Source organism: Indicator indicator, chromosome 4, assembly GCF_027791375.1.
Source record: "Indicator indicator isolate 239-I01 chromosome 4, UM_Iind_1.1, whole genome shotgun sequence".
NCBI classification, from domain to species: Eukaryota; Metazoa; Chordata; class Aves; order Piciformes; family Indicatoridae; genus Indicator; species Indicator indicator.
In genome coordinates this window covers 22,499,205-22,523,814 of record NC_072013.1, presented here as the reverse complement: position 1 = coordinate 22,523,814, position 24,610 = coordinate 22,499,205, and the positions used below count along the sequence as shown (strand labels likewise).

The window sequence follows — 24,610 nt, the reverse complement described above, 5'->3', positions numbered from 1 at the left end:
GTGGCCAAAGGAAGCTGGGCTGCAGGATAGCAGGTGTGGCAAGAAAGCTGTATGTGGTCTCAAGGGAATGTTCCCATGGTGCAGAGCAAGCAGATCGCAGGACCATGCTGGAGGCGATTGGGCATGGCACAATGCGTGCAGAAGGTACAGGGCAGTGCAGTGGGGGCCATTTTTAATGTAAATACATTTTAATTTCTGCTTCTCTGAACAGTTAAGGATTTGTATATCCAAGCCAATACAATCCTTGTTTTTATTGTAATAATAAGTCTATGCCACTATGATAAATGTTTCAGAAATTAAGCCTATAGATTTGATACCCCAGACACCTGTTTGCCCATTGGCTTGTCAAGCCTTGCTGCTGCCTACTGCAGCTCCATACTGAACAGAACTCTACTACAACAAAAACATCAGCAATAATATGACAGCAACAAAATCTGGGGTAGAAATAATGTGTATGTTTTCTATTCAAGGCCATACTTGTTTCTTTGTAGCTAATGCATATCTGATAATTGCAGTTTTCACTATCACTAAGATGTTAAAAAAATAATTGGGGACAGAGTTACTGAAGGGCCAGGGTAAGGAAACCTTCACCTCTCCTATGCACCTCATTAACACAGACCCCAGCTCATACCTTCTCTGTCCTATAGGAGATCTGTGTCATCCTTTTCCCACGTCACCACCTCGCCAATTAGTTTAAGCTCACTTCAGACAGAGAAGGTCCTTCATAAAGCAGAAGTTCCCCTATTATTAAAGGGCCTCCTCATTTATTTGAAACCAAAGCTTACAGTCCTTTCTTACAAGCATTTATCCTAAATTTCCTAGAAGGCACAATATATGTTTTTTGTGGAAAGAAGCAACTGTGTCAGACCACAGATCTGATATACAGTCTCCCCTGAGTGACAGTGGCTCAGAGAAACTCATCCACATAATTTGCAATAAGATTGCTGAGGGCAGGAAGCTTATGAAGAAATAATGAGCAAAAATAAAACCTATTTTCTTACTGCTATCATCTGACTAATCCTTTAGAATGTGGGTCACTGACCAGCCCATACATCATATGGGAGACCACATAAGGCAAGGAGGATGCTTGTTAAACTAGAAAGTTTCATGGTAATTGTACTAGGACTTACGACGTCATTAAAAAAGCAAATCTATATGTGAGTTCACTGATACACTGAGTTTTAAAAAATGTAATTTCATTAAGATAGGTTTATAATGGGTACTAATCAAATAGGGAAAATGCATGTAAATTGTGCCACGTTTAAGATATAAAGTAGACTAAGTAAAAACATCTTCTGCAAAGACTTTTATCTGGGTGTGTAGCCTGCATAACATAAAGGGGCACCTGATGTTTCAGAGGGACTCATGAGTCTTTACAAAGAGCTGAAGCTACAACCACAGCATGCCGCAGGACTGACACATCCAGCCCCCAGCAGTTGCCCAGAAGGGACTGCAAACAACTGGGTAGGGCATAGAGGTGGTTTCCACCCCTTGCAGCTCAGTACCTGCACTGTCTCCCAAGGAGAGGTGCTGTCCTTGGGCAAGTTGCAACACCTCACTGGTTATAAACTTGTGCAATGTCTACTCTTACAAAGGGCTGGGAGGCATAATTGCTCATGAGGTGGTTTGAGAAGTGATGCAGAAATTCAGAGTATGTGAGGTTACTGGTTGATTATATTGGCTGTTTTATTTATTCTTATATAAAGAGGCAAGAGAGAAAAGATGAATTTTTATTTACTGTTACAGATGCCAGTGTCTGACCACTAACAGCACAAAAATAGGAGAACAGTGTTAAAAATCTTTGTTGTATCAGAAGCTATGAGGCTTCTTCATCAATATTAATGGTTCACGTGTCCACCGGATCATTGTGTTGATTGAAAGATGTGACTGAACCATGTAATAATTGTTTTGCTATGACAAATCTTACACTGTATTGCTATCAGAAATATATGTCTTCAAAGAGACTTAAAGCTGTTAATTTGTATGAACAAACATATCATCTCAGACTGGAGTCTTGTCAATTCACCTGCTCTTTGCCAAGGGGGAAAGCCTTGGGCATGTATCGCCATCCCCCTGGTCTCACTGCTTCCCCCTTTCTGCTCCCACTCACACCTCTCGCTAATTGTAAATCCTCCTGCATGCCCAAGAAAACTGCTATCCCTACAGTCACATCTTTCCTAGCTGAAACCTGCTATGGGGCAAGTCTTGTTGGATCTGCTCCCCAGAGGTCCTGCTGCATCAACTGCCCAGATTCCTGATCTGTTTGTAACTTCAGAGATTTCATGTTAGGAAGAGGGGAATTAAGGAGAATATCCCTCCTTAAACAATCACACAGTCTGGGTTAATATCCTCTGTAAATATCATCTCAGGAGCTCAGGGTCATCCAGTTGCTTTTCGCAGTGAGTCAATACCATGTCCATGCTGCTGCAACAAGAGTCTTGTGGTATTTTTCCCACTGAATTTGTCCAGCTCAGAGCTTTCTCTTGAAACTCTAGGGATTTCCTGAGCTTGTCCACAAGAATACCTTGTTCTTTTCAAGGGTGAGGATTTAGTTTTGTAAAAGTCACCCTGGAGAGGAATTCTTTACACCAGTTCATTATACTATGTCCAGTAATACACATACACATTTATTTCTAAAGAATTGTTCCTCAGTTGGTAACTTTGCCAAAGCTGAAGTTTGGTTCCATTTGTACAATTTCACAGCTACCTCACAGAGGAAATGTGATTATCAAATGCAGGTGTAAAGTGAGATCCAAAGATTCCTAAACCTCTGAGAGGTTCAGTCCTGGGAGTCCTGGTGGACAAGTTATCCATCAACTGGCAATGTGCCCTTGGGGCCAAGAGGGCAAATGGTATCCTGGGGTGCATTAAGAGGAGTGTGTATAGCAGGTTGAGGGAGGTTCTCCTCCTCTACTGTGCCCCAGTGAGACCTCACCTGGAATACTGCATCCAGTTTTGGGCTCCCCAGTTCAAGAAGGACAGAGATTTACTCAAGAGAGTCCAACGGAGGACTATGAGGATGATTAAGGGAATGGAGCACGTGCTCTGTGAGTAGAGGCTGAGAGCCCTGGGGCTGTTTATTCTGGAGAAGACTGAGAGGGGATTTAATAAATGTTTATAAATATCTGAGGGCTGGGGGTCAAGAGGGAGGGGACAGGTTCTTCTCAGTTGTACCCTGTAACAGGACAAGGGGCAATGGATATAAACTACAGCACAGGAGATTCCACCTCAACACGAGGAGGAACTTCACTGTGAGGGTCGCAGAGCACTGGAATGGGCTCCTGAGGGAGGTTGTGGAGTCTCCTTCTCTGGAGACTTTCAAGACTCATCTGGATGCATTCCTGTGTGATCTGTGCTAGATTCTATGGTCCTGCTCCGGCAAGGAGGTTGGACTTGATGATCTCCATCGGTCCCTTCCAACCCCTAACATCCTGTGATCCTGGATGTTTGGTTTTCACCCATTACCATGTCCATACTTAAACATCCTTAAACATACCCTGTGATCTTTGGCACCATTTCACAAAGGGCTGGGTTCCATCTCTGATTTGTTATGGCAGCTCAAAAGACAGCCCTTGTGAGGTACTGGTGGTAAAGAGGTGCACATCACCCACCACCTGCATGAGGACTGGGGTCCATGCTGGAGGGAAACAGAGAAAGAAGCTGCAGCAGGGCTGCAATCAGGGAGCCCCTAAGATCTTGATTTCAATATCAATGCTTCATCCAGTCTTGGAATGAGGAGGAAAATGAGAAGAGACTGGAAGAAAGGATCAAGTGGCAGAAGAGTTTGCAGGAGTAAAAAAACAGGAGACTAGAAAGAAGTAAGGGAAATACAGTGGTTTGGGATTTTTTTTTTTCACAAGAAAAGGAGCAAGAATAAAGAAAAAAGAATGAAGAAGGGAAAAAAGACATGAATGGGAAGCGACATTGGAAAAGGCAGAGAATAGGAAAAAATATGCTGTTGATATACTTAATTCTGTTCTGTTACAATTCCTCAAGTGAAGATGAGAGCTAATAGAGAGAAGGGTCTGATTGCACTCTCAGGATAGCATTGGGTATAGTCAGTACCTGCTCTCGGAAAGGGAGGAGCCCACTAGCACTTCCACTCTTCCACTTGTGCCTCAGGAGAGCAGCATTTACAATTGTTAGGAAGACTGAAGCAGGAAGCCACAGCCTTCCAGGCAGCCAGGAGGAGCTCTGTTTGCAGACAGGCCGTGGGGACATGTTATCTGTTCAAGACTATCAGGGATTCTTCCTTAGCAACTTTTATATGCTGCTTAAGGAAAAGACAGCACTAAATTACAGGTGTGTAGGTACCCAGTGTGCAAAATCTAAACCAGTGAGAGTGTTTCTAAAGACCATGGACACTTCTGCAAAGGGAACAGTAGTCCAACCTCCAGAGCAGCACCCCAGTGATATGTTTGTGCTAGGGTGAGGAACGGGAAATATAAACACACCAGACAATACAAGAGAAAGTGGTTGGCAACTTGCTGCACCACTTAGACGTACACAAGTCTATGGGGCCAGATAGCACACACCTCAGGGCACTGAGTGAGCCGGCCAAAGTGCTCAGCAAGCCACTTTCCATCACTTACCAGCAGTCCTGGCTAACTGGCAAGGTCCCAGATAACTGGCAAATGTCACAGGTTCCTGCAAGAAGGGCTGGAAGGAAGATCCATGGGACTACAGTTTGACCTCAGTGCTGGGGAACGTCATGGAGAAGATGATCTTGAGTGCCATTATGCAGCACATGCAGAGAAACAAGGTAATCAGGCTCAGTCAGCACAGGTTCATGAAGGGCAGGTCCTGCCTGATGAACCTGATCTTCTACAAAGAGGTGATCAGTGTAGTGGATGAGGGAAAGGCCACAGATATTGCACACCTAGATGTTAGTAAAGCATTTGACACCATATTCCACAGCATCTTCCAGGAAAAACTGCCATGGTTTGGATGAACGGATGCTTTGCTGGGTAAAAAAATGACTGGATGGCTGGCCAAAGAGTGGTGGTGGATGGAGTTATCCAGCTGGGGGCCAGTCACGAGGCATGTTCCCCAGGGCTTAGTATTGGGGCCAGTTCTCTTTAATGGCTTTATCAATGATCTGGATTGAATGCACCCTCAGTAAGTCTGTAAATGACACTAATCTGGGAGGAGTGTTGATCTACTTGAGAGCAGGAAGACTCTTCAGAGTAACCTGGATGGGCTGGATTGATGGGCCAAGGCCAACTGTACGAGGTTCAGCCAGGCCAAGCTGCAGGCCCTGCGTGTATGTCACAGCAACCCCACACAGTGCTACAGGTTTGGAAAAGAGTTGCTGGAAAGTTGCCCAGTAGAGAAAGACCTTGAGGTGCTGGTTGACAGACAGCTGAATATGAGCCAGCAGTGTGCTGAAGTGGCCAAGGCTACCAGCATCCTGGCCTGTATCAGCCTACTCTGATCAGTAGGACAGGGAAGCAACTGTCTTGCTGTACTCTGCACTGGCAAGGCTGCACATTGAGTTCAGTTTTGGGGCCCTCAATACAAAACAGGGAGGTGCTGGAGAAGGATAACAAAGCTGATGACGTGTCTGGAGAATGGGTCTTATGAGGAGTGGCTGAGGGAACCAGCGTGATTTAGTCTGCAGAAAGGAGGCTCTCTGCAACTACATGAAAGGAGGTTGTAGCAAGGTGGGTGTTGGTCTCTGCTCCCTAGTAACAAGTGACAGGACAAGAGGAAATGGCCTCAAATTGAGCCAGGGGAGGTTTAGATTAAATATTAGAAGAAATTCTTCACTGAAAGGGTTATCAAACACTGGAATAGGCTCCCCAGGGAGGTGGTTGAATCATAATCCCTGTAGGTATTTAAAAGACACATAGATGTGGTTCTAAGGGACATGGTTTAGCACCAGACTTGGTAGAGTTAGATAATGATTGGACTCAATGATTTTAAAGGTATTTTCCAACCAAACAATTCTATCATTCTATGAAATATGCTTATCTTATGTTTACCCCCATTTGAGCATTACCAAAGCCTGTTTTGATACAGCATATATTCCATATCAGGGCATAACACAATGTCCTCAGAGAACAGTCTGTATCTTTGCTGTCTCTTGCAGAGAATGCTGTACTGAGCCAGACAAGGAGCTGTTTCGTTTTGTTTGTTTAATCATTATTAAAATCTCCTTGGTTCCTCTCTTGCAAGGTCAAGATTGTCTGAGCTTGAACTTCTAGACAGAGGCCAGGCTCTGAGAGACCAGAGTCACAGTGGGGTAACAAAACCAGTGATGTCCTCACCCAAAATTAGTCTGAAAAATCTCATCCCAGAGGCACAGCTGTGCTTGTGAAGTCAGAGAGAGTCAGGACTCTCTAGGCTGCTAACTGTGTGTGGCCAGATTTTTGCTGAACAGGAGCTGTGCATACGGGAAATGCCAGAGGGCTTTTCACTTAAACTGAGACTCCTGTCAGCTTGCTCTCCAACTGTTCAAGCCATAGACAGAGACTCTCAGAGCTCTCTCATCTGCTCTTTTTAGGTGCTGTGAGGAGGCCAAAACACTTGAACCTCTGGCATAACTTCCCCTGTGGTTAACACTGATGTCATAAATTTGGAATTATGATGTCAATGGAAGCTGCTGAAAAGAAGAATCTGGGCAAGAAGGAAAGAACCTTAAAATGTTAGCACTTATCTTAATGAGAAACTAAATCCAGAATGAAGAGCCAAGGTAACTGATTTCGTAGGGAGGCATTCTCTGTTCTGTTCAGGCTACCTCAAGCAGATAGTTACCTCTTCAGCACATCCCTGTGATGTGAGGGCAATGCAAGTCAATGACAAATTACAATAATCTAACATGGTTGCAGAACTCATCCAGCCTTTTTGATTTTCACTTTCTAACCATAATGACTGAACGGCCTGAAGGAGATTTTAGACTACAACCTGGAATCTGGAAGAAACTTAGGTCACATAGCACTGACAGACAGAATCCACAGAGCAGCTGAATCTGCTTCCCTCTGGCTACATGCTTACTCTAGGTGATTCTATGGGTCAGGTTTTTAAAATGTTCATCTCTTAAAAACTCCTGCTAAAAGCCCATTCAGTTGCATGGAAACCCAGATAAAAGGTCGCCATTATAATGGTTATAACCTCAGCACCTCAAACTAGATCCAAGAGGCAGTCTTTAAGGTACAGATATGTCCACTACAAATGAATGGAAATGTATAAATAAATTTCATGTAGTTTGTAGGTAGCCAAAAGATGATAAAACGAAACCTGTGCTAATCTGGGGCTGTGGAGATAATGGGAAGCAACCACTTTTCATGGAGTTCAAGACCTTATAACAAGACAGACAAAATGCAAAGTCCAAAGAAGTTCCCATAAAGCCCAAAGAAGTGCCTACAGAGCCTGGTGACACTAACAGCAAAGTGGCTTTGTCAAAAGGAGGCACCTTCTTACAATACCACATTTAACAGGAAACCAAGGGGAACCCATAAAGTGTGAAACGCTTTAACTGACAAAGGTCCTGCAAGTGGCTTTCACAGATGAATTAGTTGCTATCACCACTAACAGAAGCAAGCTTGGCAGCTTTGGCTGAACTGTCATCAATACCTCCATGTAAATTATCATTTAATCTTCTACAGCTGTTTAACGAATTCAGGGGGCAGAGTTGTTTCACTTAGGAAACTGGAATTGCTGCAGAACTGCATGACTAAAGGAGAAATCAAAATCTCTCCCAGCAAGAGCATGAACTGCTAATGTACTCACTCATCTGGCAGCCAGCAGCCTTCATGCAGGAGCAGATAGATCTGGGTGTGATACTGTCCTTCCCCTCAGGAGCTGTTCCTCATCTCCCATTTTTTGGGCCAGGAGATGCTCTGCCTTGGGGCATCTCTTCTGAAGAGCAACCCGCTGCAGCCAGAAAGGCATGGCAGTGATCAGACTGCTCCAGGACGGCTAGGAATCCCAGCCAGTAATGGGAAAAAAGATTTCTCTGTTTAGGCTTCTTGTAAGTCTGTTCTTTTCTCTAATAATTAAAGTGACATTTTCCCTGCCATCTGTAGTATTTTTGAGGATGAAATCAAGTGATCTGTCAACAGCCCTAGCTCTAGGGATGGAGGAGAAGACACAGCAACAAGACTGCCTGCTTCTCTGACCAAAACCTGAAGAAATGAAAAATGCCAGCCCTTACAAAAAAACCCTGTTTGCCCTTGCAAGCTTTTGCCACATAAGTAATTGTGAAAGGAAATAATATCCTCTATTATTAATTCTTTTGAAGAATAAATTTCACCCAGATATTTCACATAGGAAATATGACCTTGTATTTATCTTGTATGAATTCAGATAATAATAATAATTAAAAAAAATCCATTTTAACAAAGTCTGCTTCTCAAGAGCATTTTTCTAGTAATTTGAAATGGTGATTTTTTTTTTTGTTACTCATTAGAATTGAAAAACTATTTACCTTTACATTTATCCCCTTCACTGTTTTTTAATTTTTTTAAATTTATTTTTTTACTGAACTATTCTAGTACAGTGGCTGATTTTTATGGAACTCATCTGTTGAAAATTGTTAATATGTTGAAAATTGTTAATACATCAAAAATTGTTCATATCTGTCAGGTTTCAATAATCTCTCAAAACTGAGCACTACCACAAATATCTATGCAATAATATTTTTTTCAAGTAGTAATTCAAATAGTACATACAGAATTACAATGAAAAAGGATGTAATTTTCATGTAATACAGATATGTATAGAAGTATCATAAAATATGAAACAGGCAGGAGAGTTAAACCAAATCATGAAAATCCTCTACTTGAAATTGGGCGACAATCCTACAAACCAGATTGAGTCTGTGTTTGTTTTACAAGCATATAGGAGAGTGAGGAAGAAGTTTTTTGAAAGCATAGATACTGTTTTATGAATAACATAAGACATAGAGAATAGATATTATCAACTTCAGTACCTGATCACTTTGAATATCTCAACACCGAACTACTACCTGAACCTACATTCATCCTTTTGGACAAATATGAGAGTCAAACACTCTCTGTGAGTGTACGGTCACAAAATCCCATGCTAAATGCCATACAACAACAGAAAAAGAAAATTCCTACCCCAAAAATATTTTAAAATCTTAGTATCTGGTATACAGGGCTGCCCACAGACAGATGAAGGACAATCAAGAAACAAGACTGTAATCATCCCAGTACCTTCATAGAAGGAGGGCAGGGAGGAATGGGCTGAAAGGAGAAAAGGGTAAGTGCAAGTCAAAGAAGGAGCATAAATACAGATACAGTAAGAAAACAGAAACTCGGCTCCAAAAGTTAGAGCCACTGGTTTTATAAGCAATTATGGGTAGCACTGTGTGCCAGTAAGGGCTAAGATGGATGCAGTCCTAGAAGCTGAAGTCCCAGAAGAGCAATGCTAGAAATGAGGGGAGAAAAGCAAGAAACAGGAACTGAAACAAAAAAGAAAAATTGAGAGGGAGTAGCTGAATGCTTGGTAGACAACAGCAATACACAAGAGACACAAAGAGTACAATCTCTTTTTTGAGCAACCGTACACTTGCTGCAGCCAAGATCAGAGGAGAGAAGGAATACAAGCAGAACCCAGCTGTATCTCCAGCCATGGACTTGAGAACCATCCTTTTGTTGTTCTTTTAAATTAAAAAAAGTACACTCTTGAGAAAATAATGAATGCAAGAACCAAGGAACAAGGGTGGAAGTGGGGAAAGCTAAGGATTATATATAACAATGGCAAAATTGTGTTGAGTTCCCTGGATAAAGTATGAAGAATCACTTTAACAGTCAGCAAACGGCTCTTTGGCTCAAGACCTTACCCACCATTTGCCAATTCAGCTAGTACGTTGATTAGATTTTCATAGAGGAACAAAGACATTCAACAGCACAAGTTAGAAACAGAGGAGCAGCAGAGGCACAGATGGGATGGGATTGTTGAAAATCTCCTTTGATCAGTAACCTTAGGGATGAACTTGCAGGATTCCTCATCTATCTCTTGTAAAGGATAACAGTTTAAAATGAAAGGGATCAGAAATACATTACATCTCAAGAGCAGCACCATAGGAGAAGGATGAAAAGGGAATAAGCCAACTCAATTTGCAGCTCCTGTTTTTTTCTGTTGCAATGACAAATCCTCTGCAATTCTGAAACTAGAAAATCTGAAAGCACTCCACCTGTAAAAGCAAACAGAAGGTATCATGGCATCATCAGCCAAGTATTCAGACAAGATAAGAACTTGTCACTTGTGTATTATGACCTCTTAGGATGGATTAACCCTAGAAATGGTAGGGATATTATGCCTTAGATTCACACACTTCAAGCATAAGGAGATTATTGCCAACAAAAGAAGTTGTTCCAGTGCTCCTCTGTCCATTTATTTTCTCCTCCACATTGCTCCTTCCTCCGTACAAACTTAGTACAAGTTGCACAGCTCAGTCTGATGAGGCAACTAAGGAAATGGGGTTTCTCTTTTGTAGTAGTTGTTCTTTACTTGCTTGACTGACATTTTTTTTTCTCCCCTGAATTTTTTTTGAATCTGGATCCATCTCCCAGTTGGTCTCTCCCTACGGCCACAGTGACTCATCCTGCTGTGCAGGATAGGAACATGCAGTGGAGGGCAAAACCTCTTTTCTTCAGTGACAATGTCAGATCAGCGTCAACCTGAAGTGACCCAGAAACCCTAGCCTTCAAAAGTCTTGCCTGAGGACAAGTTCCTAACACAGAGAAATTGTCAGGGGTTCCTGCCATGAACATAACCCAGTGCAGCAGAATGCCACTCCACCAGCTGAGGGCTCAGAAGTGATGTGTACTGGGTGGCAGAACCAAGGCAGTTTGCAGGTGGAAGCATGCAGTGTGCCTTTCTTCCTTGCTTTGAAGCCTCAATCTCTAGCTGTACTTTAGAGATCACATTCCCAGGGTCACGCTCACACATGAAATTATGAACCCCAAAAATCTAGATTTTATTCCCAAATGCAGCTCTAATCAAGAAATCACAAATGTGTCATTAAGTAAAAGCCTGTCTCTCCTAGAAACATTTCACATTGAAACAAAGATATTTTACTAAACAAGATGAATGAACTGAAAATTCACTTTAATACATGTTTATTGGTGTCCTGCACTTTCAGTGTAGGAGGTTGGAGATGTAATAAAAAAGTTTCAAAATTTATTGATTCCATTTCTTTTAAATCACTCTAAACAACCAGTGCTTTAGAGTTCAGAGAATTAACGTTTGCTGTCCATTACAAGCAAAATTTTAATATTACCTTTTATGAGTCCACTTAGAACATCTCTCTTTTAAAATTCTTCAGATACATTCCTCAAAGTAAGCAATACTTTTCAATCTGTGTCACAATCAAAATTGATAAGGCCTTCTTAACGATTTTATGCCACCTCCACTATTACTTCATTGCAAAACACAATCTTATTTCATACTATAAATATCCATCCATGCACAAAACACAGGGGCTAGAAGTTACACATTAATGTCTTATGTAGCCTTCCAAGACTTCCTTTAACCTCTGCAGGTTTATGGTACACTTAAAAAGATATCTTTAGACTTGGTCTACTTGGTCTTAAAATACAAATATACAATATCCATAAGCATAAAAAAGTAAAGCTAGATTGCCTTACCATTTGTTATGAACTGCTAAAATCTTATACATGTACAATATAGCATCATGCTGATTAATATACATATTAGTTAAATATACCAACCAATAATGGGGATGTGGCCAAGCTTTCTTTGTTTTGTTTAAAAAAAAAAAAAATTGTTCATATACAAGTAAAAAGATTTTTAATTTAAACTCATATGGAATACCTGAAGCACATAGACATCTGTAAATCTTGCTGAAACAGGTCAACCTGGGGCATAACCTACTGATTTACTTGAAAGAGAATGTAACTGCTCATGGGTAATACCCAAGGTATGCTATTCCCAAGAGAAGGCAAATTTACCAGCATTCACATTTTCAGGTCTAGAACACTAATTTTTGCATCTTACAGTTTATGTTTTTTATATCTATTCATCATCCTCCATCAGAAACAGTTCAGTACCTTGACATTGTCATAGATTTTTCTAAATAAGTAGATATACAGTACAAAGTGTAGATAGTGAGACAAATAAGCACATATATACAGTCTTTGAAAGGCATTTTTGTGACCATTTTAGCAGTGTTTCTAGAAAACATTAAGATAGTCACATTCTGCTGACACCATTGTATTGCAAACTGTCAAGCCACATTTCTTATATGAAACTTGTACTGCATTGTATATTGTACAACAAAAAAACGATCATTCCTAAGGTGTGACACAATGGAGGGGGAAAAAAAATAAAATCACTAGACTGAGTAAGGTAACCAGCACAGGGCTCCATTTTCCTGAGGTTTGTAAGAATTTTTTTAAACAAAAATCACAGTGACCAGGCTAAACTGCAAACATACTGTTAAGTTTTAAATATACAGTTTATACATAAGTTCTGTGCATGGTTGACTCAACTGTGTAAGTTCACACTGATGTTTCCTTTAAATGACTCGCCACTGCATAATACTTGTGTCTTTGCCGCCCGTGGAGATGAGGTGGGTGTCTTCACAGAGAAAATCTACATTAGTTACATGACTACTGTGGCCACCGTACACATGGCTTGGAGCCTAGAAAACACCATATTAAGTGAGAATATAAACTGTCATAAAAACAGATCACTGTAACATAACATTCACACAGCAATGAAACCAATGCATCACGTCATTCTCTTAAAGTCTTTTAATGTTAAACTGAATTTTAAATTTAATTGTAGTCTCAAACAGCCTTAAGTAAATCCCTTTGGCAGAAATGTATTCCCATATTTCTTTCTCTTTTTCCTCTCCCCCCCCCCTTTTTTTTTTTTGTATGTAGGAAAACAACAGTTAATGCATTTGTGCAAGTTACAAGAGTAAATGTTGTTAAAGTAACCTTACCCTAAACTGTGAACATGGATATGAGAAGAGATGGACTTTGCCAAAATCATCCCCTGTGGATAGCAGTTTTCTCCCATGTGATCGACAGACAGCATTGATATCTGTTCCATCAGAACCTTCAGGCCATACACCTGAAACACAGAGAGACCAATTAAAGGTTTTTATAATGGAAATAGAAGTGACAGTGTAAGTTTTTGTTAGAATATCAATAAAGTATGACATGAAAAAAGAAGGGGAAAAATGGAAAAAACCCAGATCTATAAAAATAACTGCAGCCAAGTTAGTGTGCATATTTCAGTACCAGGAAAAGACCAGATTCTAATGGGAAATCAAGCACATAAACAAATACTTCATTTCCTCTAGTCAGTAAAGTGCTTTTTACTCTGATTAAACAAATTCTGCTGAATTAAGTTCATCTGTCTGAATCTAAAGGAGTATTAATATCTTTATGAAGAAAAATAACAGTTACTGCTTTTATTTTCCTTCTGCATATGTATGAGCTAACATACTCCCATTGTACTACTGTAGCCTAAAAAAACTACCTATGTATGATTCAACACATTGTCTTCACATTATTAAAGTATAAAAACCTAGGAAACAAGAAATTGCATAGCCTAAAATGTTATTTAGTAATTAAAACATCCTTCAAGATGAATCTGAAGATACTATATTTTTAATGCTCTTGTTTCACTGTAAGTAATTCTCTTCCTTCCTCACATACTCCTTGCTGTTCTCATACAAAGTACTGTCCTAAAATTAAACTGCAGGCTCATCAATTCAAAGACTGAATCTATGCACCACATCTTTAAAGCCTCTGAATAACTGCCTGTATTAAATTGTAGTTGTAATAAAACCCAACCAGTTACTTTTTTGGGGGGGTGGGGGAGGAGGATTGGGGGGGGTATGCAGTACTGGGGGGCAGAGGGGCATGATTTTATCTAACCCCTACTCAACATAAATTATATCTAACTTTCAGAGACCATTGACTTAATCAGCTGTGTGTTCTGCCATTTTGATTTGGAAAAAAAAAAGGCCCTGTCCTGGCATTATGATTTTCAATCACTGTCCTTATGTCACACATCCTCTGCAGTTTTCCCCCTTGAATTCTTTCCTCTCTAGTGTAAGCTCTTCCTTCACTCTTATTATACAGGTCAGGATGAGACAGTTGCTGCACCACCTGCTTGCCCTCCCCTCTCCTAGAAGGATGCCTGTGCCTAAGGGAATGGCAAGCACACTCCAGCTTCTTTTCTTTGGGCTACTGATAACACCGAAGTGGGTACCTGCCCTGCATTGTGGAAACAGGTAGCCTTCAATCTGCATGGAATTCTCCCCAAATATAGTGTCTTTGTACAACAATTCAAAAGCACTAAGAAGAAGAAGTGATTCCCTGTATTTGTAAGGTATTACAAATTGTTTTAAGTAAAATGAAACACCAAATACTGATTTGTGGACTGCCCCTGACTTTCCTGATGTGTGGATACATCTCTCTGCTAGATCAGAGAACTTAAAGAGAATGAAGGTACAAAGAAGAAATGGTAATTGCTACTCATGGAATAATGAACATGTAGAATGAAGAGACAGAAAAGCTGTTTTAAATAACTGCTTTGACTAAAAAGAGCTTGCATGAATATCAAATGCTAGCTAAATAGAGGCAAGAGCCTTCACAAGTGGTCACTCTGACAAGCTGGAGATAAGCCCTGAAAGAAATGATTTAAGAAACAAGATTGTCATTTTGAAATAGGGAAAAGATCAGGCTTTTTCTTTAAGACTCTGTGCTCTTTCAAAATTCATTCCAGTGCCTCACTGCCATTTTTTCTGAGTCTATAACTGAATCCCCTTTGCTGAAAAATTAGTCCATTTACCCCCATGCTCTGTAGATATGGAAAGAGACTATTCCTTTTCTTTCCTGAAGATTCATGCCACATATTTTTCTTCTTCTCTAATTTTCATTCATTAAATCTCTTCTTCCAGAACAATATTTAAATGGATAATTATTCTTGCTAGTCAGCACATTATCTATAGCTCTGATATGCAAAAACCAGCAGCAGCTATTCCAGCTGTGACTGAAGCAGATACTGATAAATGGACAGTTACTTCACATTTTGCATGGTGTCCTTTTCATTACACATCCCACTAATGTGTCTGTCTTCCTCACAACAGCATAATGCTGTTGAGTCATGTTCAGTTTGTATGCAAGAGTAATCTGCTCTTTCTGTGCAGATCTGTTCTCTTGCCTGCTCTCCGCTATTCTGTCTTTGTACAACTGGGTTTTGCCGTTGAAGTGTGTAACCTCCATTTGTCTCTACTGATTTGCCTCCTTTTTTCATATCACTCTTCTGTTTCTCAAGACAACTTGCTAATCCTGGAGCTTCATGCCACCTACAAACTATACATGCTGTTTTATCATCCATGCTATTAATAAATACATTCAAAGAAATAGAATACTGTTACAGTCTTCTAGTCAGTTTTGGATCCAACCACACTGAGCTCTGCTCTGCTGGCAATGCTGTCAATATTTGTACAGCATCTTAGATTTCTTCTGTTGGTCCCTCACCTCAAATACCAATTTTTTCCAAAACTAGGTATGTGGTATGAACTGATGCCTTTGTTACATATCCAGCAGCACATGGCTCTTGCAAAAGCATACTGATCAGTAAATGTTTTAAAGTCTTCAGTCCTTCACATTTACAAGTGTTTGTATCACTGAAATATCTTCCCTTGAATACACTTCTTTACTGTTGATTTTCAGTTGAATCATCCCTAAACATTTCCAGGCTGACTAATATGTTCCCATGCTAGAAGACAGGTGTTGAACAGAGCAGTGTTCATTTTCCCCTCTGTGTTGGTTTTGTTGATCTGCAAGTGCTATGCACACAATTTCTGATTTTTATATGGTTCTACTAGAGTGAGAAAACATCCCTAGTTCCAGTCAGCCAGTAACTACTGAAAAATCAATATACTAGAAGCCTCATGTCCTTGATGATGTGATTGTTTCTTCTATGTCCAGTGGTGCAAACCTGGTGGGCATTTCAAGACTGTTCATACTGGCTACTCTGAGGCCCCAAAGTACCGAAGAGTAGAATTCCAACATTACCAGATTGGTTTCTAATTTATAATTTATGAACTTCTTCAACTTATTATTCTAGCCACTAACTTTGCACCGTGTCTTCTCCACAGGGGCTCTGAAGGTGATGTATGCCAACGCTGCATTCATTCGTCTTCATTTTTCCAGTACAGCCTGTTCTGTGAGGTCTTGAAAGTCAGTACTAGTGGTCTCAAAATCATGCTAAAGAATTGTTTTTACAGATACAACAAGGTTCATCACACTCAGATACTTTGAAAATATCTAACTTATAACTACTTTCCAATCTGCTTCTTCCTTACTGAAGCCAGAGATCTTATCCTTACATTATTGGCACTAACTGGGTTAGCCATCAGATTGGATTAAGTCTTCTAATAAAAGAAAAAAAAAAAGCATCAGGTTTTTGAACACTTCAGCCTTAGCAGTGTCATCTCTCCTCTCTGCAGAGCAGACCAGTATTGTTGTTGGCTCTTTTGTTATTTCTGTACTTGTCACAAGTATGCAACTTAGGTTTAGTCTTTGCTTATATGTCTCCTTGGTCCTCCCAACAGCTTTTTATTTTCTGTATTCCTCTTTCTTGCAGGAGAGGTGAAAAACAGTTTAACCAAATTTCTGTCTTGCTGCCACTCCTGTCCTTCCTTTGGGCTGGAAGAGTTTGTGCACTTCATACAATCTAAGGAACTAGCACATCTTGCCTTTTGTCCAACTTCTGATCTTTCCTATCAAGGCTTTGGATTTTTGCAGTTTGCCTTCCTGAAGTCCATTACCTTCTTCAGTATATATGGCACCATGTTTTCTCCTTGTGCATTGCATATCCTTTCTGATTAAGTTATATCCTTTCACTGATTCATTGATTGATGAACATCTTCACAATCACTATGATGTTACTAAAATAATAATTGTGATAATTATTAAAACTAGCACCTACTTTTATTTATTTGTCATCCTTGTTGCTTTATCTTACAGTAGTCCAGCATGGAGGACTGTAAGTATAAAAACATATATGCAGTTTCCACAAACTCCCCATTACACAGAATCAACCAGGTTGGAAGAGACCTCCAAGATCATCAAGTCCAACCAATCACCCAACCCTACTAGGCCATGGCACTAAGTGCCTCATCCAGTTTCTGAAACGCCTCCAGAGACGTTGACTCCATCACCTCCCTGGGCAGCCCATTCCAATGGGCAATCACTCTTTCCCATTGGCCCAGCAGATCATTTTATTCCAGTCTGTCTTCAAAACCTGATTTATTACAGGGAAAAAAAAATCTCCTCTCAGATGTAACACTCTTCTCCTATGATTATGCACCAAAAGCAGCCCTATGTTGTAAAAGCACTATGTTTCGCATGAATCAAAATTATAAAGGGATACTTAAAGAACTTAGAGTCTCAGAACAGCTGAGCCTGTGATGCTAAATGCAAAGACTCTGTAGCTCTGGAACTCTGTGTCAGGTACAGTCAAACCCTAGGAATATGTTTTTAGCTCTAGAAGGGCCATAATCCCTCATATGAGAAAAACATTGTGCCAACATGTAGCCAGTTTCTATGATTTCCTCCTTTTACCAAATCTGCATGTTGCAGTGATACCTAAATACTGCTTGTCAGTTAGATTATACAAAATTTGAATATGTCTTCTCAGCATATTTGTACTGCCATCCCATTTCTAGGCTCCAGAAACATGCCCTTTCTAACTGCAAACACATCACTACATTTATTCTACTTGAAACATGGGTAAAAATCTGGCTTACTGCTTATACTAAGCCTCACTCTTCTCTGAACTTCTACTATGGCTTCCTATTTTGTCTCCAAGATTGAAGAATTTGAAGCTTCTTGTACTCAGATTTGTTAATGATCTGTCTAGTTCTGCACGTGTTGTGGAATGAGTACAAAGCTTCAGGGGAAAGCAGCTTCTTCCAAACTGGCAGAAAAGAAGTTCCATGGAAACAAACCAAACTGATTTTATTAACTTTTTCTTCTTGCCTTCCTTACACCTAATGGAATCGCTATATATTGTATGAAAGCACATTAGAAGTACTTAATGACAGAGATTGTCATCCATTTTTTCTTTGCACAGTAAACTAGTGCAAATGAAAATAGTCCTTGTAAAGGATTTGTCCCAGTAGCTGCCTAAATAAATGATAATGCCATAGAACTGGTACTTTAAATTAAAAGCGAAGAGGAGCAATTCTAGTGTGGCAGAAAGGGCAGGGTGTGATTTCTTCCTTGTTTACCACTGATGTTGTAATTTAACATTGATACTTGAAGCTAGCAAGAATACTAACTCAGAGTCTTTCTGGATTGAAATAAGAGGACAGATTGTAATAAAAATGGCATAACAGAAGTTCTGTATTTGTCAGTGAAATATGAATAGTCATGTTTCATAAGAAAAAGTTGGCAATCTAAGTGCTTGTTAATAACAAGAATGCTAAGAACTTGTAAGAGGAAAGACACTTACCAAAAACATGGAATCCTAAAGTACAGGTGTAAGTGGCCCATTCTATATCTCTAGTTGTTTCAACACTCACAACTTGTTTACAAGCAGAGGGGATCCCTACAAAAGAAAAAAAAAAAAAACAAAACCAAAACCACATGAGAACATTTTTAATTCTCAAATTGGATCAATTTTTGATTGCACCAGAGGAATTAAAACATATGGTCTATCTTGGCAGTTGTATGGTCTCATTTGAATTTTAAACCTGTATTAGACTCCCTGAACATTGCGCAAAAGGATTAAATATAATTCTTACTCACAGTATAAGATTTCATAGTCTCCTGAATTAGACACAAGATATTGTGAATTAACAGACCAATCCAGATGAGTAATGAAGCTGGAATGACCCTACAAAGAGAAAAATATTGTATTAACTGCACTAACAGTATCTCTCAATGTAACAGTATTAATGCAGTGCTACAAAAGATACTTAAGTTGTTAATAATGAAACAGAAGAAAGTAAGGTTACTTACCGAACATTTCCCAATTCTAGTGTACTTTCTTCCATTTTCGCTTACACCATATATATAAATACAGTTGTCATGCGAACCTATTGCCAAGAAGTTTCCATCTATAAACACAAAAGTGAACTGTAATTATTCCTGTAAGAAAGAACTTAGGCTAATCTTGAAACGTTACTGTGTCACATACAAGAGGAACCAAAAACCGAACAAATAAAATTCTATTTCTTCTTTTCCAGATGCACATTGATGCTTGCTTTTCAACATTACAAAACAGCAAATTTAGCAAAGTATAGCAAATGCTACTGTTAAAAACAAATGACAGTTCTGGAAGTAGGTAAAGTCCATTTAGGGCTAACCTAACTGCAACAACCTGCATAGTTAAGTCTCATTTGGTTTTTGTTCTTCCCAGTGAGACCATAATGAGTATATGGAAAAGGAAGGAGGGAGGGAGGGAGGGAAAAGAAAACTAGGGTTTAAGACAACACCCATTCAGTGTTGCCAGTATTTCACAGCATATTTATTTTCAACTTCAGCATGGCAAGTGGGGAATTGTTTTAAAACAAGCCAACCCCAAATTTAATTAAAAAAATTCAAGACTTTTTTAAAATCAGTAAATAAACACTCACAAACCTGGTGAGTAACGCATTACAGACAGCTGTTCGTTTCCATCTGTGTGTACAGTGACCAAGTCTTTTGTTTCTGTGTCAAACACAAACCACCTGTTGTAAATCAGAAAGAGGCCAATAAATCATTCCATAAGGATTTTAAATCTACTGTAATCTTGACCAACTTTTCTTCTGTCAAAATAGCGTAAGTCTTACATCAAGAAAATTAAAACAGCAACTGCTACATGGCTTGTTTGGTTTATTTTACTTTTTTTTTTTTTTTTAATTTTAACAGAAGGATAGATCCTTTCCATGTTTTTTTAACTAGAGGAATAATTAGACATTGACCCTGATATCAATCTTCAGATTTAAATCTCTTTTACTGTGTCACACAGTAGAATAAAATAAACATATATAATGACCCTTCTCTTTTAGTGACCCTCCTCTATGTCATGCTGATGTTTAAACTGATGCCTACATTAAATACTAGAGCAAAGGAAAACACAAGCCAGAATCAGGACCATTCTATTTTGATAGAAGGATTAGCTTTATTTTTTAACTTTTTCAAAGTTAATTTATTAATTTAATTTAATTCAGTGTGCAAATGTGTAGAAAGGACAAAGATAAAATTTGCATTTCAATACCTAAATTATTACAGACAAAGTAAAGATTAATCTCAAAGCTTCTTTTGATTTACTTATTTAGCAAATAAAGTAAATGTAGTAACTAAAGTGAATCTTTTGTTTAGGATTTATATACAATCTGAAATAGTCTTGACTCATAACCTACAAACATCCTATATAACCTCAGTGAAGTAGGACTGTTTTTGAAACTAACAGCAAAGTCTGCCCTCAAGTGACATTAAAGGAGAGGATGAACTTATGGCAAGGGCTCTCCTTCCTCCAATGAAAGACAACCAAGGTTAAACCCAGGGTCTGCCATGGGTGTACTATGCCAACAAGGGTATAATCTGCCCTGTAAAATGGAGCCACTATCTTTCAGCTTGGTTTTGTCTGTCTTATTTATGCCTTACACTCTTCAGGCAGAGCAAGTCCCTTAATACGCAGTTTTACACCATGTCTAGCACAGTGAAATATTTGCCAGATTTTTGTTAAAGCCTCTGATTGTCACTGCATTAGTGATAATAATCCACTTGCTACATTTTCTAACAAGCAATCTTTTCTCTGTGATCTCCTCTACATTGCCCTACAGGACTCAGGGCTCTCTGTAAACATCTGCAAAGTTAACTCATCATCTTAGGCTCCTCCTTTCACTTCTCCTTTTCCATTTGGGACAGGCAAATTTAACATTTAAGTCGTGGTATGGTGACAGCACCTTCGACACAGCCTCACTGCTGACCTAGACTTCCAGCCCTGCCCAAAACCACCTCCTCTCACTGATCTTAGATGGCCACTCTCTCAGCACAGAGAACATCTCTTCCTTCTGTGTTCATGCAACGCTCAGCAAACACTGGTCCAAGAGTAGGGGATCCATGCACTAAAGCAATACAAATGAATTTCACTCTGAAAGTCAATAGAAATCAATAGAGGATGAATACACGTCATGCACACATCTGCAAAATACGAACTTGGATGTGAGCTGGAAAAATCATGTACTGCTTGTTGTTGCCCAAGGTTTAGTTCTGTGCATCTTACCTGCCAGTCAGCGTTCCTACTGCAACAACAGATGCTGAAGGATGAAAACCGGAAGACTGTGCTGGATCCTAAAATGTTTCAGAAGGAAGCACACTTTTTAACCAGTCCAAATCATAACAAAAGCACACTTCAGTTATCTGCCTTGGGAACAGAGTACATCTCTCTTGTCTTTTGGGTTGTTTGGAACTTTTTTTTTTTTTTTTTGAAACCTGAACTTTGAAGGGAAAAATATTCCATTTATCACTGATTGAAATATTACTCAATAGATCTTTTTCGCTCTATACAAGGCCACTGTTTTCTTTTCTTCACTATCTAAAAATAACTTGGCAAGTGCTTTTGTAACAATAACACTGGCAAAGGCAGCTTCTCAACAAATCACAAGGGATTAAAAATAACTTACTAAATTAGAACTGACCTAAGAATTAAGTATCAAAGCTGCAGTTTACCCACTCTTTAAAGGACAAGCAAGTACCTTCTTCAATATAGTATTTGTCACTGTTCATGGAGGAATAAAGCTTAACTTCTACACACCAAAACCTTTTTCAGCACTTGCCAATTGCAGCTTACTGGGAGGTTAAGGGCATACATTTGGTTTCTTATTCTAACCTGGAATTTTAAAACACTTTGTATAGTGTAGTATTAGAGAGGCAGGTAGAGAAGCAGTGTTTTTCTTGTAATTCCAGCATATGTCTTAAACACAAGATAAACATTTTCTTTTTAATACTTGTTCCATTATAAAGAATGAGCTCTAGAAATCATCAGGTTATAGCAGAAAATACCAAAATAAACAGCCTCTCTTTTTAACTGACACCTGCCAAAAAAATTCTAAAATGCAAAGAAAAAAAATCCAGTAACATCTCACAGAAATGCTTATGTCCTTGATTTTCTATATTCTGAAGGCATATCACATTGTAGCCATTTGAGCAAATTTTGTCATATCTTTAGCAATTTATAGTTACTAGTCCTAAAAGCTAGATGTAAGGGATATTCTCACTACTTTTAAACAAGTAACTTATTTCAAAGATTTTTACTAGAAGGAAATTTCAGATAGCCACTACAGTAGTCTAGAAAAGAAAATTTACCTGTTTTTTTACAGTTTCATAGTAAATGCTAAAATATTCTCTTGAGTAAACCAGAGGTTCAAACAGTGAGTCTGAGCCATAACTTGTGCTCATAGCTACATTAAAAAGCTTTTACATAGCTCTCCATGACAAAAATAGGTTAACATGAAATGATTTATTTACTCTAGATAATCAGTCACTGATATATGAAAATAGTCTCAGTCATTTCAAGTGGTCAAAACTAGTAACAGAAATGTTGTCTTAACAAAGCAGTGTCTACCTAGATTTATTTCTTTTTCCCTCCAAGTTAAATTTAACAATCTCAAAACTGTTGCCATCAATCTTTTCAAAAGAATCAAGGTAAATAAAGCACTTTATTAAACGCTTCAATAATACAGTTTCTTAGGAGTGTCTTATATGTGCAAAACCAAAGCTAAACACTAATTGAAGCTTGCTCTAAGTCACAATCACCTAAGCTCCAGGCCTCTTTTTCAGAGGACTCAAAGGATTTGACAGTGGAAACAATATCCTTGCTGAGTTGATGATATCTTCAGTAACATTATTTCTGAAGTAGCAGCTTGTTAATAGATTTGTGATTAATAGATTTGTTCCTGTTCTCCATATTGTACTTATCTCCACTAACAATGTTTGACTATCAACTCAAACTTCTAAATGCTCTTTTCTTCAGTCCTCAAGAGAACAAAGTGTCAAATTTTGCACTTTTCTTTGTGACTATAGGCCCTCCTCAATATGTCACTCCTGTAATGAGAAATGTATCAGAACTACTAACTTCTCACAGCATTTTTGAAAGTGTCTGCAAGTATACAAAAACATTTGCGCCACTGCACTGAGCAGGATCACATTAGTACCTTCAACTGAATTATATGAGGGTTTTTTTTTCCCCTGAAAAGACATGTATTAGGAAAGCATAAAAAATGGTATCGATGATTTTCCTCTCCACTTTAGGATATATATAAATAAGACTTGCATAAAACCAGTCATGCACCATTTCTGAATAATCAAACTAAGTCTCCACAAAAAACCTACACTGACGATCAGAAGGATCTACAAAAAGTTGCTAGTTGCGTCATTGTTCAAATCACTTTGAATACGAAGGATTTTTGAAATCTGGTGTGTTATTATTCCATATCATACAATACAGTACACTTCTATTGCTGCATTTCAAAATAAAAGGAGGCACAAGTTTATATTTTCTTGCAGTCTACCAAGCAGATCCAGGAAAATCTGATTTACAACTGCTCTGTTTTTTTAAAAGTACATTCTATTGTTGAAGTTTGTAGGCTGTGTTGGTATTTATTTCTGTCTTGCACTTGGCATCTTGGTAGCAGTTCAAGATATTTGCAAGCACATTAAGATTTTAGTGTGTTTCAAGGTTTGACCATTTCCCTGATGCCCAGCTCCAGTATTCCTAAAGACGGAAAGGGAGAGAGCTTATTTTTAAATCAAATCACATTAACGTATCTTGAATCCTAAAATTATTAGGAGGTCAGAAAATGCAATTATCTGCTTGCTTCTCAGGACCAGTCCTTAATAATATTGATTTTTTTTTCCAGATTAAAAGAATGACTTATATTGTCGTGTCTTTTAATTTCTTATACTATAGGCCAATCTATCTTTATAACCAAGGCACTGAACTGAGAAAATCTCTGGGGCAGTGGAACTCTTGATTTGGTCTCTCCAATTAATTTAGAAAGCAAGAAAAATATGGACCTTAGAAGATATGACTTTGGTTAGAAGGAATATGGTTATTATGATCAGTATATGTATCCCCAACAAAGCGTCATGATCTCACATCTATTAGAAAAATATAAAGAGAAGACTGAAAAAAATGTGACAGTAGCATCTCAAAACAGAGAGAACAATCACTGCTCTCTCTAGGAGACAAGCCAAAGCTTGGATAAACAATTAGGAGAGTGTTCAGCTGTCAAAAAATGCACTTTAAAAGTCGGTTCCTAATGATGCACGTGGTAATCAAGATCATGTTACAAAGCCATGAGGAATCTGCAATGTACAAGCGAGTACCTACGTACAGTATAAAACTCAGCATTCCTTCAGTATCTAAACACCAAGTTGCATATCAGAGATAGGAAGTGAAATGCTAAAACCCACATTTGCTTATTTCTGAACAGGATGTGTAAGTATACTAATAAATTATAGAAAATAGATTAAGACCACCAAAAAAGTCATCCAGAAAAATTTTTTCCTTTTGAATTCTGACAACCATGCTCAGGATAGTAGTAGTAGCAATAATACTGATCAGAACTACTTTTAAATGATAAAATATTTGCTGG

The 24,610-nt window shown here is 38.8% G+C and overlaps 1 protein-coding gene across 2 annotated transcripts in view; it reads right to left on the bottom strand.

Annotated features, from left to right (window-relative positions):
- Positions 1 to 12,474: 12,474 nt before the first annotated feature.
- The window catches only part of EML1 (EMAP like 1), a 103,344-nt gene continuing 91,208 nt past the window's right edge, over positions 12,475 to 24,610 (bottom strand). For both annotated transcript variants that reach the window (XM_054400558.1, XM_054400559.1), the window contains 7 exons: positions 21,238 to 21,305; positions 19,608 to 19,696; positions 18,987 to 19,084; positions 18,774 to 18,861; positions 18,478 to 18,573; positions 12,941 to 13,071; positions 12,475 to 12,634 (listed from right to left, as the gene is read on the bottom strand). In XM_054400558.1, coding sequence (XP_054256533.1) covers positions 12,509 to 12,634; positions 12,941 to 13,071; positions 18,478 to 18,573; positions 18,774 to 18,861; positions 18,987 to 19,084; positions 19,608 to 19,696; positions 21,238 to 21,305 — 696 coding nt within the window. In that variant the 3' untranslated portion in view covers positions 12,475 to 12,508. The remainder of the gene's footprint in view (positions 12,635 to 12,940; positions 13,072 to 18,477; positions 18,574 to 18,773; positions 18,862 to 18,986; positions 19,085 to 19,607; positions 19,697 to 21,237; positions 21,306 to 24,610) is intronic.